This window comes from Sciurus carolinensis, chromosome 12 (genome assembly GCF_902686445.1).
Source record: "Sciurus carolinensis chromosome 12, mSciCar1.2, whole genome shotgun sequence".
Taxonomy (NCBI): Eukaryota; Metazoa; Chordata; class Mammalia; order Rodentia; family Sciuridae; genus Sciurus; species Sciurus carolinensis.
In genome coordinates, this window is record NC_062224.1 from 64,856,657 (window position 1) to 64,873,968 (window position 17,312).

A 17,312-nucleotide genomic window follows, 5' to 3' on the forward strand; every position below is an offset into this window, starting at 1 on the left:
TAGAATGAGCAGGGAGAACAAGGGAAGTGAGCCACATATGCACCAGTGATCTTTTAATCCATAGTAGATCCTTCCCAACAAGGGTACCAATCTTATCAATGTTTGTCTTTTCTTAAGAAAATGGACAGGGTTGAAGGAAGAGGCAGAGCAGGATCTTTAGACCTTTTTTAGAAGTTTATCCTGAAATGGAGAGTTGTTGATTTAAAAAAGACAATTATTCTATGTGTCATATGTTCTGGGTACAAGTAAGGAAAGCAGAAGTGTTTACAACTGTAAATTAATCACACGCTAGTATTTGAGCTTCCAAGTCTAATTTTTAGCTCTATTTTTTATTTCTCATTTTCAAACTATAATGTGATGCTTCTAGCATACATAAATTTAGCAACAGAGCTCCAAGTCTACTAATCCCCTTCAAACTCATTGCTTCAGGTTTGATATGAGCCAGAAATTAAGACCAAAATTTGTTGAAATTGTATGTTAAATAAGAGAAATCAATGAGTGAGGGCTTGAGAAGGGTCTTCTGTAACTAAAAACTAAGGATTTTACAATTTAGACTTGATGATAGCTACTTTAGTTGTTCAGAGGCCTTTACTGTTGTTCCTTCTTGGTTCTTGGCTTAGTTCCAGATAACTGAAGCTAGTAAACAATCTTCAACTTTATGGAAGATATTTACTTTTCAATTCAGTCCTTCCAGGTTAAGACTGAGTATAGGATTAGCTAAACTACATGAGCATAATCAATATTTGCCTTGATTATGAGTATTTCCCTTTTTTCCTTCTGATCTCTTATGTTCCTTCTGCCCATTACTCCTTCTGATGGCGGCAAAATCTGTTATATTTAGAACTAGTTACTTGGACATGGCTTAGTCTACTTCCATTCCAGTTACATGCAAAGCATCACAGTGAGGAGCCAACCAAATGCACACCAACTTCTCTGCAGCAGACCTGATAGGCTGTGTGGTTCTTTTCCTCATCAGTGTCATGGGACTTTTTCACAGTTTGCTTGGTCTTGAGGCAGGTGGAGGGCAATGCTGTAGCTGTGGGAAACTTGACAAACAGTGACCAAGCTATCCTGCCTGGGAGAGCTCTTCCCAGGAAAAAGCCATAGGAAACTGAGGAGGGTGACATGCAGATTTCTTGTGCCTTTCAGTACAGCCTTCTTGGTCTTTGTCTGTTTTGTTCTGATTTGAGTTTTAGGAACTTAAATCTTTGTCTTCACTACAATATTTGTAAACATCTCATTTGTATCTCTAACAACAGTTTACCAGCTTATTAACACAAAGTAGGGGCACCGCTTTATCACCCTGTAGGTGATATTCAGTTCCAAGAGACTGCCAGGACTTTGGCTATTCTCCCTCATAGGTACCATTCACTGAGGGAATACATACGTGATTTGCCTACATTAAGAGAACACTACAGACAACACTTTCAGCTCTTTAATTTCTAGAATCATCAAGTCACTCCTCTTTTGGCTTTCAGACATCTTACTGGGATACCAAACATCAAAATTATTGCTAGTAGTACTATAAAAATTTAAGCTAACTTAAGCCAAGAATAGGGCACACACTTAGAGTCCGACCTACTTGGGAAGCTAAGATGGGAGGATTGCCTGAGTTCAAGAGTTTCAGACCAGCCCAGGTGACCCAGGGAGATCTCATATCAAAAAAAAAAAAAAAAAGAAAAGAAAAGAAAGAAAAAAATTTAATCTTAAGTTCTTCTCATGGAATAGTAGCACAGGGAAAGAGACCTGAATATAATTAAGTATACACTGGGTTATTTCTAGCTAAAATATAAAATAATTATTCAGCATTACTTCCTAATCTTTAAAACTTATAATCAATTTTTCATTGCAAAGCACCAGAAGGAAATGATAGAAGAAAGACTGTCAGTTTCCCAAAGTTTTTAACTTCACAGATAGATTAGATTATGAGATTCTTATTTCTTATGAACTGGTATCAATTTTACATTACTTGAGTCTCTCCTATGGCCTTGTACCACTTTGGGTACAAGACCATGTTCAGTAAATGTAGCTGTTTCAGATAGGAAATTAAATAACTTCAGAAAGAAGATATTAAGTTTATAAATATATTAAATTTGAAAGGATGGTAGTAATATCGTAAGAAATTATGGAAATTCAAATTAAAACGAGGTATAATTTTACATCTATAAGGCTAGCAAAAAATTACAAAACATGAAAATACAGTATTGCCAAGAACGTGAAGTAACAGTAAATATCATACAGTGCTGGGAGAAGTAGACAGTGGTGCAATCACCTTGAGCAATTTGACATTATCTAGTAAAGATGAAGATATGCATGCCCCTCAACCCAGCAATTCCACTTGGAGAGACAGAGTCCTTTACACATCTGCACAAAAAAGATATACATCATAGTAATCATTGCAGTATTGCCTGTAGCAGCAAAACCAAAGTTAACTAACTAGAAATATAAAATGGAAACACAAACACGATCTAAGATACACCAACATGAAAACTGATACATCACAGGGAGAATGAATAAATGGTGGTATAATCACAAAGTGGGATACAACTACAGCAGTGAAAATAAACTAGACTATATAACTAATATGAATAAAACTATAAGACAATTTTCAATGAAGGAAAACAAGTTACAGGATATAAAGTTTAAAAATAAATAATACATAGTATTTTATGTACAAACACATGTAAAATATTTTTGAAAACTGAATGGGAACAAGAAAGACCCAGTTCAGAATAGTAGTTGCTTCTGGGTAGGAAGAGATGAAAATGAGACCAAGAGGCTGCACACAGGGTTTCAAATGTATCTGTGATGCATTATTTCTTTTTTAAAAAAACTTGAGAAAAAACATTTTAGTATAATAAATTTCACAAGAAAGTCATTTTCTTTAATGGAAAAGATATTTAGCTTAAACTACTTCTAATAATTTCCTTTTTCTTCATCTTCTTTTATTTTACCTCTATGAAATTTAAAAAAATCCCAAGTCACAATCATAGATGATTGGGGAAAGGATTAGGTGATATGCCAGAAAATCCCAGAGATGTTCAAAATTTGTTCAACTTTACAGAGATTTTTCTCCCTGAAGATTATGTGCAGTTATCAAATTCTAGGTTGCTGAGCTTACCCCACTCAAAAATGGAAAGATTAGAAATGTTAATTTGAGAGATACTAGCAAATAGTATACTCTTCGGATATGCTTGCTCTGGAGAGTATTTTTCAAATGTGGGCACAGAACTGTATATTAAACATGCCTAATAATATGTCATTGAACACTTTCTCCAATAAATAAAGAGGGCAAATGAGGTTCAGACATCAGATTCTTAGACAGTAAACTGCTTGAAACAGCTTGATTCTTCAAAGCAAATCTTTTCCTCAACATTTAAATTATTCGTATATTAGATTTATATTAATATTATATTATTATCACTTTCTTTTAAAAAACTTGTTAGAATGGGTGTAAGACTATTCAGTAACTTTTTAAGATAAGAAATTAAATAACTTCAGAAAGAAGATATTAAGTTTCAAAGTAAAAGATACACTTCCCATCAATTCTTCACAATGTATGCTAGAGATATAACTCAGCTATGATTTTACGATAATCCTTATTTTCAGTATTTTGTTCGAAACCAAATCAAGATCAGAGGCATGTTGTTGACCACTATTCATAGAGAATGAAGCAATGAGTAGCTGGGCATTAGGTATAATCTTATTTGTTCACATGGCAGTATCACTTTTGCAGAATGAAAGAAAGAAGGAAAGGAAAAGAAAAACTCCAGACATACCTCATCATTACTGATTCAAAGACAACTTTGCAGTGTACAACCCAGCTAAAAAACAAAGTATCACTTAGGTTTTCATTGCCCTATATAAGCATTGGTCAAGATTTTTCCTTCAAGCAGTTCACACATGTGATAAGAACTATGGAAGAAGAAAATAGGTAGTATTGCTCAGCTATAAAGTGAGATATACTCTTTCCCAAGAGAACTGAAAGCATGAATACATGAGAGGAATTGATAGTTCAACATATGTCCAACAGAAACATCTGTTAAGGAATATCATCAAAGAGCTTCCACTGCTTTCGTCTTGCTTAAAATATTTACCAATAATTTTGTGATGTGGTTTTATAAACCTGGTTTCTTGGTAATTTGCTAAGAAATATTGAATTCTGAATATTGCTTCTGAGTTCTGTTCTTTATCTTTAGTGAGCAAATTTTTCAGGAGATTGTTTGCAACTATGGAAAACACAACGAGATTATCAGAAAGGTTTCTTGGCATTATCTAAAAATGCACAGAAGTTCAACTGGCTTAGGTCACTAGACACTAGCAATAAATAAAATTGAATGAATAATCATTCATTCAATAAAAGCTAATTTTAAGATGTCAATTACTGAAATTTTTTACAATTCTTTTACTTATGGAAAATCACAGTCCTGGCACAGAGATTTACATCATATATAACTTTAATGCAGCGGTCCTCTGTTATTTAACAATGCAATTCTGAGTTGTAATAGTCCTTGTCTTTATTTTCATTACAGGTTTTACCACTCAGAAAATCGCTTCTGAACCACTGGGTCATTTTTGTGAGCAGGGAATAAAATGCAACAAAGTAAAACCACAGAAAATGTAAATAAATTAATAAACAATACACAATGCCAGGCATGGTGGTGAATACCTGTAATACTAGTGGCGCAGGATAATGGCAAGTTCAAAACCAGCCTCAGCAACCTAGTGAAGCCCTATTTCAAAACGAAAAAAAAAAGGGCTAGGGATGTAAATCAGTGGCTAAACACCCCTGGGTTCAATCTCTGAAACCAAATTTGATTAATTAATTAATTAAAATAAACAATACACAGGAGAAAATGTTAGTAGAGATGAACCGCATGCTAGGTGACTCTGAACTAAGACAGACTAACACAGATTTGCCATCTGTGTATTAACAAGTTTCAAAATGGGTGTCCAAGTTTCAAAAGTAATGGAATTTATAAGAAATTGGTAATTATATACTTGGAATTTATGAACTATGAACAAAACTGTTTTATTGTTTTGGTTTTCCTTCAACATTACTACATTGCTTAAAAGAACCCCAGGGATCACTAGTATTGGTCATGGATCATTTTCCAAAAAAACACAAATATAGGAGGTGGGACTTATATTTTGAAGAGGAAGTAATAAATATAATACCTACCCAAACACTTTTTAAACTTTGAAAACTTGTCAAATTGAATCCAACTAATTTAAAATGTGTGACAAAAATATTATGAGTATATATTGTGAATAATGTTGAAGACAATGAACAATTTCAAAGACCAAACTGTTTTTAAGAACTTTAGATTTTAGAAGTTTTAAACTGTTGGCATCTAAAGTTTAAATTCTCTCTCTCCCTCTGTCTTTTCCAGTACTGGAGAGAGTACCCAGGGCCTCATGTATGCTAGGCAAGTGCTATATCCACTGAGCTATATCCCCGTCCAAATCTAGATTCATTCGTCTATTACTGATTTCGCAAGGCAGGCAATAGTCCTTATAAATATATTACACACATAAGAGGATAAAAGGAGATCAGCTTAAGTTCAGATAGAACCAAAAGAAGTTAACAAAACACTTCTGAAGGTGTGATTAAAATGAATTCTTAAGTATCTTCTTATCTGCCTTTTAGTAGGCACACCTGACATGGAGGCATATTTCACTATTTTTATTTTTTCTTTACCAAGAGAACTTAACTGACAATGCTAGGGAAAACAAACAGACTGCATTTCATTCCACTATTTAATCTTTAGATATGACTGACTAGGAGATGATACTGAGCAGACAGATAAAGTCAAATGAATGTTCTATAATGAGAACTAATCGAGCTTTGATCCATTTTTTCCCTCAAAACTTAACAGGAAAAAAAACTTAATAGAAAGCACATCTATGAACATAAATGCTAACTAAGAACAACAACGTAACACATAGTGTACTGGTTACATTTAGTGAATCTCAATCTTTCTTTTGCTCTTATTTTCAGAGGTTAAAGAAAACAAAATTGTATCATCGCTGGATGGACATGATCAATGCATGACATATGCATGTATGGAAATATCACAATGAATTCCATTAATATGTGGAATTTATATGCACTAGCAATTATAATGAAAAATTACATCATTCTTTACATGCTTGTTTAAAAAAGCAACACTTAGCAAAGATAAGCAGAAATTAGTTATCATCAACAAGCAAATCTTTTAGTTATTGAGATAAATAAAGCAACATTCAGCTTCATGTTCAAATGTGTCAACAACTGTAACTGTGCTTTAAAACATTTTCTGGAACCCCTTGGTAAAGACAGTGGGGAGTCACATTACTGTATATCCCAGCTAGAAGTTATAAATGTCACTAAAAATCACTCAGTTTACCAGAGTAATCCATGGCTCAATCCAGAACAAGAACAAAATCAGGTGGGCCATGAAGAGAGTCCCTAGGTAGAGTTAGGTAGTTCATGTGTTTCAAAAGAGACCCCAGCACATGGGTAAACAAAATTCTGTCTCACTGACACTCCAGCCCAGTAAAAGATAACACCTCTGGGTAATGCATCAGTCCAGGAAGGGTGCCTTGTTGTCATTCACACAAATGCATCATTAGCTGAAAGACGGGTAATGTAGAAGACACTTTCTCCCAGAAGAAACCCATAACAATTATCTCACATTCACAGCAAAAGAAGAATCCAGGAAACTTTTTATGTTCTCACTGAGCAGAACTATCAGTGCTATGAAAAGTCATATTCATTGTCAAATTTAAAAGGATTCTCAGAAAAGTACAATGACAGTTCTCTTAGGAGACATATAAAAATACACTTGAGTTATCTGGCACTAAGCCAAGTGGGAAGAAAGTTTTGATATCACAAACCCATATTTTTTTAATGTAATGTTAGAATTATGGCAGATGTAGTTAAACACACCATACTAAAACTTTCTTTTTTTTAAATTTTGGCACAAAAGATGATTGAACTCAGGGGCGTTTAACTGAGTCACATCCCCAGCTCTTTTTAGTTTTTATTTTGGATCCTCCTGCCTAGGTCTCCAGAGCCACTGGGATTACAAGTGCACCACTGCACCTGGCCTAAATCTTCTTATAAGAATCTCTGTTTTGAGACTCCAAAAGTCACTTATGTCACATTTGCCTATGTGACTATGATCTTACTCTGTTCTAATAAAACTCATTACATATATATATGTAATATATATATATATATAAAATCTCACTATATACAAACAGCATACATGACCTAAATAATAAATTACTTACTTCATTCTTAAAATATGAAAATGTACATCTGAGAAAGTTTTCCCCCTGAAGTAATTAATGAAGTAACAAGAAATAGCTTTTGTTTACCAAGACAATTCCCATCCTAACTGCTTTCTTTTTTCCCCATGTGGTTTTATATCTTCACCCTTTTGAGAAACATTCCTATCTTACTGTGAGTTATCTGTGCTTATGAGAAGGAAGAAGAGTCAAGTGAGGCATAAAAGAAAACTCAATTGTTATTATATTAACTCAGAACTAGATTTTAAACTTAAGAAGAATCCTGAATACTTCAAAATATGATACAAAGTTTTATTTTTCTGAATTAAGAGATAAATTCCTTTGATATGGAGCATGTATTTCAATAAAGTTTATGTAAGTATTCCAAAATCCAAAAATCTCTAAAATCATAAACACTTGCTTCCAAACTTTTTGGGTAAAGAGTACTCAGTCTATAGTAGATATTTTTCAAACAACTACCTAATTATTCATAAACATTATGTTTTATATCACGTCCTTTCCTCATATATGCATGAACTATATAGTACTATACTTAATAAAAGATTTCAGAAAACTGGCTTTATAGAACTTTATGTACTAATAATAAACTCACATTCTAATTACATATTAAAATTAATTACCTTTTGTAGACTGGTAGGATTTAGCTGAGTTTTATCTATTATTTTCACAGCAACCTAGAAAAGAGAATCATTAAACTGTATTTGAGACTATATATTTTAATGATTAAAAACTTAAAAAGAAAATGTCTTTTGTTTCATTCCTAACTATGCATTATTTATTTGAGTATTCACAAAATTGGTAAAGTTTTGAAAACTTGTCAGCCTTAGAATATATTCCATTGACCTGTCTTTAACCTATCTGATCCTAAGTCAATGAAATTAAACCTTTGCTATTCATTCCAAGTTTCCCTTTTTTAATGTAGAAATCACCCCATTTCTTAATTGTTTACTCATGATCTCAATAAGCAATAAATATAGGAGGGATGGCTTATAAATGTGCAATAATTTAAGTATTATTGGAATAAAATGATTACATGAATATAGAGATTAGCTATGCAAGCTTTCTTACAGCAAACTGACAACATGGATTTGAATATCACTGAAGGCTCTATCTGGTGTTGCCTGTCTGAACAGTTCTTAGGGTTAGAATGAACTAAATTAAATGGGAAATACAATAAAATTATATATAAAGTGAAAACTTATTAAAGTCATTTTATGGTTGAGATTTTTAAAAATAATGTTCTAATCAGATCTTGTAAGCACTACATAATACAAATGTGGGCTATTTATTTAAATGAAGTCTTTTACCCAAATGTACAGACATAAATATAAAATGTACAATGTGCAAATATATAAATTTTTATCATATAAGTACAGATAATTTAAAACACAAGGGATTTTAGAAATTCAATTCTTTCACCAGCTGAGAAAACCACCTATATAGCAATACTCATTTACTGGGGTCTCTAAACAAAAACTAGTGAGGAATTTTCTACATATTTACACTTAGCTTACCTTAAGCTAAGAACTTATGCTAGCCTTGTTCCTGATATTAGTAGTGATGGTATTCAGAAATGTACAGAGAAAACAAATAATAAAAGACAGAAGGCTGAAAGCTGCTCATTTGCAGCACACTTGATTTGTAAGAGATGCTAACATGTAGGGGTGAGTCTTTCCAAAGTGCTAAAAGGTCAAATTTTACACCATGATATAGATCTGTTTACTAATGTTCCATTCACACATAATAAATGACATGTTGCAACTGTCATTTATTCCTCAACATCATCTATTAAGAAAGCTCTTTCACAACACTCTGGAGAGGTCCAGGCAAATATTAAAAGGCATCATGAAAACTTACCTCTCTACCAGTTAGAACATGTCTTGCCAATTTGACTTTGGCAAAATTCCCCTTCCCTATTGTTTTTTGTAAACGGTAATTTCCAATGTGAGGTTGTTCATCTGTTGCTGAAGTAATGGAGTTTCTACACCGGGGGATGTTCTGTCTGCTACTTGATTTGGTAGGCTGGATATGTGGTTCCGTATACCCATCCACAGATGTATGCTAAGAAAAAAGGTATAAGATTTCATCATTAATTAAATTATACTATAAAAGAACAATTAAAAAGACTACAAATAATTTTCATTAACAATTATTCCTCAATGAAAATATACAATGCTATACAATTTTAAAGTCTGAGCATTCTATTCACAATTTCTTCTTGACTTCAACTCCTTTTACTGGTAAGTTCAACCATTTAAAATGAAATGTTGTGAGTTTCAAGATGGCGGCCTAGAGGGCGGCTGCATTTCACGTTGCTCCAGGACACAGGATTCAAAAGAGGAGATAGTGAGAGACTTGGGAACAACTCAAAGGCACCGGGTGAGTCTCTCCCGTTGGGGAAGTGTCCCGGATGGGGCGGTAGCCCCGGAACGCAGGGAATTTGTGAAGTGGAGTTGCTCGGTGAGACGCCCCTCCCCCCGCTGGAGCGGTAAACACGGACAACTGGGATCATCGTAGAGGAGGCGGCTCAGCACAGCGCTTGGACTCGGAGCAACCACTGGGGCTCCGGGCGGCTGCCTGAGGAGGAGCTGGGTGGTGAGCTGTTTAGACTCAGAGTAATTGCTTCCGAACACCGGGGGGTTGTCCCGAGGAGAGGAGAAGCGCGGTGGGTCGCTTGGTCTAGGAGTGACTGCATCAGAGCCACAGGCGGTTGCTAGAGGAGGAGGCGAGTGGTGAGCTGATTGCACTCAAAGCGACTGCTCCTGAACACCGGTGGCCTGCCTGGAGGAGGAGCGTGGTGGGTCACTTGGTCTCAGAGCCACCGCCCCTGAACACCCGGGGGACTACCCCGAGGAGGAGGAGGAGGAACAGGGCGGGTCACTTGGGCTTGGAGTGACTGCCTAGGGCTACGGGAGGTTGGCGGGAGGAGGAGACGCGAAGTGAGTTGCTTGGACTCCTAGTGACTGCGTCGGAAACTGGGCCGCTGTCCGGAGGAGGAGGTGTGTGGCGGGTCTCTGGGTATCGGAGCTTTTGTACGGGGCTCCAGGTGGCAGCTCAGAGGAGGGGCCCAATAGCCAGGCGATTAGGTGCAGAGCAGGGTCCCAGGAGCTAGGTGGCTTCTTGCTGGAAGAGCCGCACAGAGACACGCCTAAGGGTGGAGCGAAGTTTCCAGTACTGCGGGCAGATTATCTGGGAGAGGCAGCCTAAGGAGACTCGCCTGCGGAGGGCGAGGCTCCCAGGCCCAGGAGGTAGGTCTGGGCCCCTGGGAACGTTGCAGAGGAAGACAGCCCAGCCCAGGCGGTAGTTGTAGATTGAGGGGAACCTCTAGGAGGGGAACTGACCAGCGAGACGTTCCCACCGAGTGAGTCTTCCCTACCGGGAGAGGTTTTCCCACAGGGACGGTAAAACCAGAGACATAGGCACAAACAGGACTTGCCTCAGCCCGCAGCCTAGTTCCCCGTTGGATGACCATTGGTCAACAAGTGGAGACATCTCTGACCACTAGCAGGGAATATACGCCACCTGAGGGTCACCACCCTAGAGAGGCAGCTTCTTCGTGGAGCTCCGCATTATCAACTTCCTCCAAGACTTCAGGCTACTGAAGGATAAGAGGGGATATACTAGCAATCTTCAGGGATATTATAAGTCGATAGAGGAAATCTGCAATATCTTAATGACCCACTGATTCCTGAACAATATGAGAAAACAAGGGAAGAAAATTCCCCAAACAAATCTAGATGTTACATCAATAGAATCCAACGACAGCATGGCAGAAGAAATGACAGAAAGGGAGTTCAGAATGTACATAATTAAAATGATTAGGGAAGCAAACGATGAGATGAAAGAGCAAATGCAGGCATTGAATGATGAGATGAAAGAGCAAATGCAGGCATTGAATGATCGCACCAATCGACAGTTAACAGAGCAAATACAGGAAGCAAAAGATCATTTCAATAAAGAGTTAGAGATATTGAAAAAAAACCAAACAGAAATCCTTGAAATGAAGGAAACAATAAAGCAAATTAAGAACTCCATAGAAAGCACAACCAATAGGATAGAACACCTGGAAGACAGAACTTCAGATATTGAAGACAAAATATTTAACCTTGAAAACAAAGTTGAACAAACAGAGAAGATGGTAAGAAATCATGAACAGAATCTGCAAGAACTATGGGATATCATAAAAAGGCCAAATTTGAGAATTATTGGGATTGAGGAAGGCTTAGAGAAACAAACCAAAGGAATGAACAATCTATTCAATGAAATAATATCAGAAAATTTCCCAAATCTCAAGAATGAAATGGAAAATCATGTTCAAGAGGCTTATAGGACTCCAAATACACAAAATTACAACAGACCCACACCAAGGCACATTATAATGAAAATACCTAACATACAAAATAAAGACAGAATTTTAAAGGCTGTGAGAGAAAAGAACCAAATTACACTCAGGGGGAAACCAATACGGATATCAGCAGATTTTTCAATCCAGACCCTAAAAGCTAGAAGGGCCTGGAACAACATTTTTCAAGCTCTGAAAGAAAATGGATGCCAACCAAGAATCTTATACCCAGCAAAGCTTACCTTCAAATTTGACGATGAAATAAAATCATTCCATGATAAACAAAAGCTAAAAGAATTTACAAAAAGAAAGCCAGCATTACAGAACATTCTCGGCAAAATATTTCATGAGGAAGAAATAAAAAACAAAGAAGCAAATCAGCAAAGGGAGGAATTATCCTAAAGGAACTGTCAAATAAAGGAGGAACCAAGATGTGTCAAAAAATAAATAAATAAATAAATAAATAAAATTTTAAATATGAACCAAATGACCGGGAATACAAATCACATCTCAATAATAACCCTGAATGTTAATGGCCTGAATTCATCAATCAAAAGACATAGACTGGCGGATTGGATTAAAAAGAAAGATCCAACAATATGTTGCCTGCAAGAGACTCACCTCATAGAAAGAGATACCCATAGACTAAAGGTGAAAGGATGGGGAAAAACATACCATGCACATGGACTCAGCAAAAAAACTGGAGTATCCATCCTCATTTCAGATAATGTGGACTTCAAGCCAATGTTAGTCAGAAGGGATAAAGAAGGACATTTCATACTGCTTAAGGGAAGCATAAATCAGCAAGATATAACAATCATAAACATCTATGCCCCAAACAGTGGCTCATCCATGTATGTCAAACAAATCCTTCTCAATTTTAGAAACCAAATAGACCATAACACAATAATACTAGGTGATTTTAACACGCCTCTCTCACCACTGGACAGATCTTCCAAACAAAAATTGAACAAAGAAACCATAGATCTCAATAACACAATCAATAATTTAGATTTAACAGACATTTATAGAATATACCATCCAACCAAGAGCGAATACACTTTCTTCTCAGCAGCACATGGATCCTTCTCTAAAATAGACCATATATTATGCCACAAAGCTAATGTCAGCAAATACAAGAAGATAGAGACACTACCTTGTATTCTATCAGATCATAATGGATTGAAGTTAGAAATAAATGAAAGAGTAAAAAACAGAAACTACTCCAACACCTGGAGATTAAACAATATGCTATTATATGATGAATGGATAACAAAAGACATTAGGAAGGAAATTAAAAAATTCTTAGAGGTAAACGAGAACAAAGAAACATCATATCAAAATCTCTGGGACACTATGAAAGCAGTACTTAGAGGAAGATTTATTTCATGGGGTGCATTCAAAAAAAGAAGTAGAAATCAACAAATAAACGACTTAACACTACAGCTCAAAGCCCTAGAAAAAGAAGAACACACCAACACCAAAAGTAGTAGAAGACAGGAAATAGTCAAACTCAGAGCTGAAATCAACGAAATTGAAACAAAAGAAACAATACAAAAAATTGACAAAATAAAGAGTTGGTTCTTCGAAAAAATAAACAAAATTGATCAACCTTTAGCCACACTAACAAAGAGAAGACGAGAGAAAACCCAAATCACTAAAATTCGGAATGAACAAGGAAATATCACAACAGACACGACTGAAATACAAAACATAATTAGAAGCTATTTTGAAAATCTATACTCCAACAAAATAGAAAATTTTGAAGACATCAACAGGTTTCTAGAGACATATGAATTGCCTAAACTGAACGAGGAGGACACACACAATTTAAATAGACCAATTTCAAGTAATGAAATAGAAGAAGTCATCAAAAGCCTACCAACAAAGAAAAGTCCAGGACCAGATGGGTTCTCAGCGGAGTTGTACAAAACCTTTAAAGAAGAGCTCATTCTAATACTCCTCAAAGTATTTCATGAAATAGAAGAGGAGGGAACCCTCCCAAACTCATTCTATGAAGCCAGTATCACCCTGATACCTAAACCAGACAGAGACACATCGAGGAAAGAAAATTTCAGACCAATATCCTTAATGAACATCGACGCAAAAATTCTCAACAAAATTTCAGCAAATCGCATACAAAAGCATATTAAAAAGATAGTGCACCATGATCAAGTGGGTTTCATCCCAGGGATGCAAGGTTGGTTCAACATCAGGAAATCAATAAATGTCATTCACCATATCAATAGACTTAAAGTCAAGAATCACATGATTATTTCGATAGATGCAGAAAAAGCATTTGATAAAATACAGCATCCCTTCATGCTCAAAACACTAGAAAAAATAGGGATAGTGGGAACATTCCTTAACATTGTAAAGGCCATCTACGCTAAGCCCATGGCTAATATTATTCTAAATGGTGAAAAACTGAAAGCATTCCCTCTAAAAACTGGAACAAGGCAGGGATGCCCTCTTTCACCACTTCTATTCAATATCGTCCTTGAAACTCTAGCCAGAGCAATTAGACAGACTAAAGAAATTAAAGGGATACGAATAGGAAAAGAAGAACTCAAACTATCCCTATTTGCTGATGATATGATTGTATACTTAGAGGAACCAGGAAATTCCACCAGAAAACTGTTAGATCTCATAAGTGAATTCAGTAAAGTAGCGGGATATAAGATCAATGCACATAAATCTAAGGCATTTCTATACATAAGCGATGAATCTTCAGAAAGAGAAATCAGGAAAACTACCCCATTCACAATAGCTTCGAAAAAAATAAAATACTTGGGAATCAATCTCACAAAAGAGGTGAAAGACCTCTACAATGAGAACTACAGAACACTAAAGAAAGAAATTAAAGAAAACCTCAGAAGATGGAAAGACCTCCCATGTTCTTGGATAGGAAGAATTAATATTGTCAAAATGGCCATACTACCAAAAGTGCTATACAGATTCAATGCAATTCCAATTAAAATCCCAATGATGTACCTTACAGAAATAGAGCAAGAAATTATGAAATTCATCTGGAAGAATAAAAAACCCAGAATAGCTAAAGCAATCCTTGGTAGAAAGAGTGAAACAGGGGTTATCGCAATACCAGTTCTTCAACTCTACTACAAAGCAATAGTAACAAAAACGGCCTGGTATTGGTACCAAAATAGAAAGGTGGATCAATGGTACAGAATAGAGGACATGGACACAAACCCAAATAAATACAATTTTCTCATACTAGACAAAGGGGTCAAAAATATGCAATGGAGAAAAGATAGCCTCTTCAACAAATGGTGCTGGGAGAATTGGAAATCCATATGCAACAGAATGAAACTAAACCCATATCTCTCACCATGCACGAAACTAAACTCAAAATGGATTAAGGATCTCGGAATCAGACCAGAGACCTTGCATCTTATAGAAGAAAAAGTAGGTCCAGAGCTTCAACATGTCGGCTTAGGACCAGAGTTCCTCAACAGGACTCCCATAGCACAAGAAATAAAAGCAAGAATCAACAACTGGGATAGATTCAAACTAAAAAGCTTTCTCTCAGCAAAGGATAATATCAGCAATGCAAAGAAAGAGCCTACAGAGTGGGAGAAAATCTTTGCCAATCATCCTTCAGATAGAGCACTAATCTCCAGAGTCTATAAAGAACTCAAAAAACTCTACACCAAGAATGCAAGTAATCCAATCGACAAATGGTCTAAGGAAATGAATAGACACTTCACAGAAGAAGATCTACAAGCAATCAACAAACATATGGAAAAATGTTCAACATCTCTAGTAATAAGAGAAATGCAAATCAAAACCACCCTAAGATTCCATCTCCAATTAACCCCAATTAGAATGGCAATCATCAAGAACACAAGCAACAACAGGTGTTGGCGAGGATGTGGGGAGAAAGGTACACTCATACATTGCTGGTGGGGCTGCAAATTAGTGCAGCCACTCTGGAAAGCAGTATGGAGACTCCTTAGAAAACTTGGAATGGAACCACCATTTGACCCAGCTATACCACTCCTTGGCCAAAGGATTTAAAATCAGCATATTACAGAGATACAGCCATATCAATGTTCATAGCTGCTCAGTTCACAATAGCCAGATTGTGGAACCAACCTAGATGTCCTTCAATTGATGAATGGATAAAGAAAATGTGGTATATATATACAATGGAATATTACTCTGCCATAAAGAATGATAAAATTATGGCATTTGCAGGCAAATGGATGAAACTGGAGAATATCATGCTAAGTGAGATAAGCCAATCTCAAAAAACCAAAGGAAGAATGATATCGCTAATAAGTGGATGAGGACACATAATGGGGGGTGGGAAGAGTTAGTGTTAGGGTTAGAGTTAGGTTTAGGGAGGGGGGCAAGAATGGAAGAAGGAAGGACTGTATAGAGGGAAAAGAGGGGTGGGAGGGGTGGGGGGGAAGGGGAAAAAATAACAGAATGAATCAAACAACATTACCCTATGTAAATTTATGATTACACAAATGGTATGCCTTTATGCCATGTACAAACAGAGAAACAACATGTATCCCATTTGTGTACAATAATAAAAAAAATAAATAATTTTTAAAAAATGAAGTGTTTTTCACAGTTTCAAGTATATGCTTTTATTTGCTTACTTTATTATTTTTGCAGTGCTGAGGGTCAAATTCAGGGCCTTGTGCATTCTAGGCAAGTGCTCTATCACTGAGTCATATCCCTGGCCCTTAAATGCTTTGATTGAAAAATGTAAATGGGAAGATAGCCAGACACTTAACAGACCATTATTGCTATAGAGGGTATTGCCCTTTTACACTGAATGACAGCATAGACCAGGATTGTTCGTTAGAAGGAAAGAATATCTTTACTCTGAAGACAAAACAACCTCGTGATATAGAATACTTCACTAAACTAGCCCAGCCACTCAGGCTAGCCATTTCATGTTCTCTTACATTTCTTGGGTATATAACGACAAACTGATCAAAGGGTGCCTGCTACAAGTATACCTCTAATCAAATACTGCCTAACCTCCTCCCCTAGCACACCATGCCCAGGTAAGGTGCATCTATATCCCTGTCCAGGTTCATGGTTCAAGATCCTTTCCATTCCTCCTTAGTGTTGTTTTTGACACAAAGATGTCACTTGTCTCAGTCTCATGCTAGCCTATAATTGCAGTGTATATCTGATTCTGTTCAGTTGGGGGCTTAGTATGTGGACTCACAGATTAAGATGCCTTACCAACTCTGTTTCTCTAGTTCTGATTATTTATGCTGCTAATTTTGTCTGCTTTATGACATACATAAAAGCTCTTGCAAAAATACAATCATACACGATAAACTTAACGTTTTTCTCTTCCTTCTTAAAAATTAGCTGCAGATGTGCTGGGAATGTGGCTCAGAGCACCTTACCTGGCATACAGGAGGCCCTAGATTCAATCCCCACCACAGTAAGTAAGTAAGTAAGTAAGTAAGTAAGTAAGTAAATAAATAAATAAATAAATAAATTTTAAAAAATAGCTGCAGGTCAAATTAAAAGAAGGGATATCTTATTCGCAAAGTAATTAATTCAGATTCATGTTGCACTAACCTATATAAGCAAAAGCTTGTCTAACACATTATCAGCACATATTTCTCTTTCTCCTTGATTTTTTCACTGGTGCAAAATTACACAATAATAGTTGGAT

At 36.1% G+C, this 17,312-nt stretch overlaps 1 protein-coding gene across 6 annotated transcripts in view; it reads right to left on the reverse strand.

The window, feature by feature from the left end:
• Mark1 (microtubule affinity regulating kinase 1) overlaps positions 1-17,312 on the reverse strand; it is a 153,764-nt gene that overhangs the window by 54,208 nt on the left and 82,244 nt on the right. For 5 of the 6 annotated variants that reach the window (XR_007104295.1, XR_007104294.1, XM_047520365.1 and 2 more), the window contains exons 2-3: positions 9,154-9,357; positions 7,917-7,970 (exon numbers count right to left, since the gene is read on the reverse strand). Coding sequence is in view for 3 of the 6 variants with exons in the window: in XM_047520365.1 (XP_047376321.1) it covers positions 7,917-7,970; positions 9,154-9,357 (258 nt within the window). In the remaining 3 variants the exon portion in view is untranslated. Of the gene's footprint in view, positions 1-7,916; positions 7,971-9,153; positions 9,358-17,312 lie in introns of those variants that run through there. The other variant, XM_047520366.1, reaches the window with a different exon arrangement.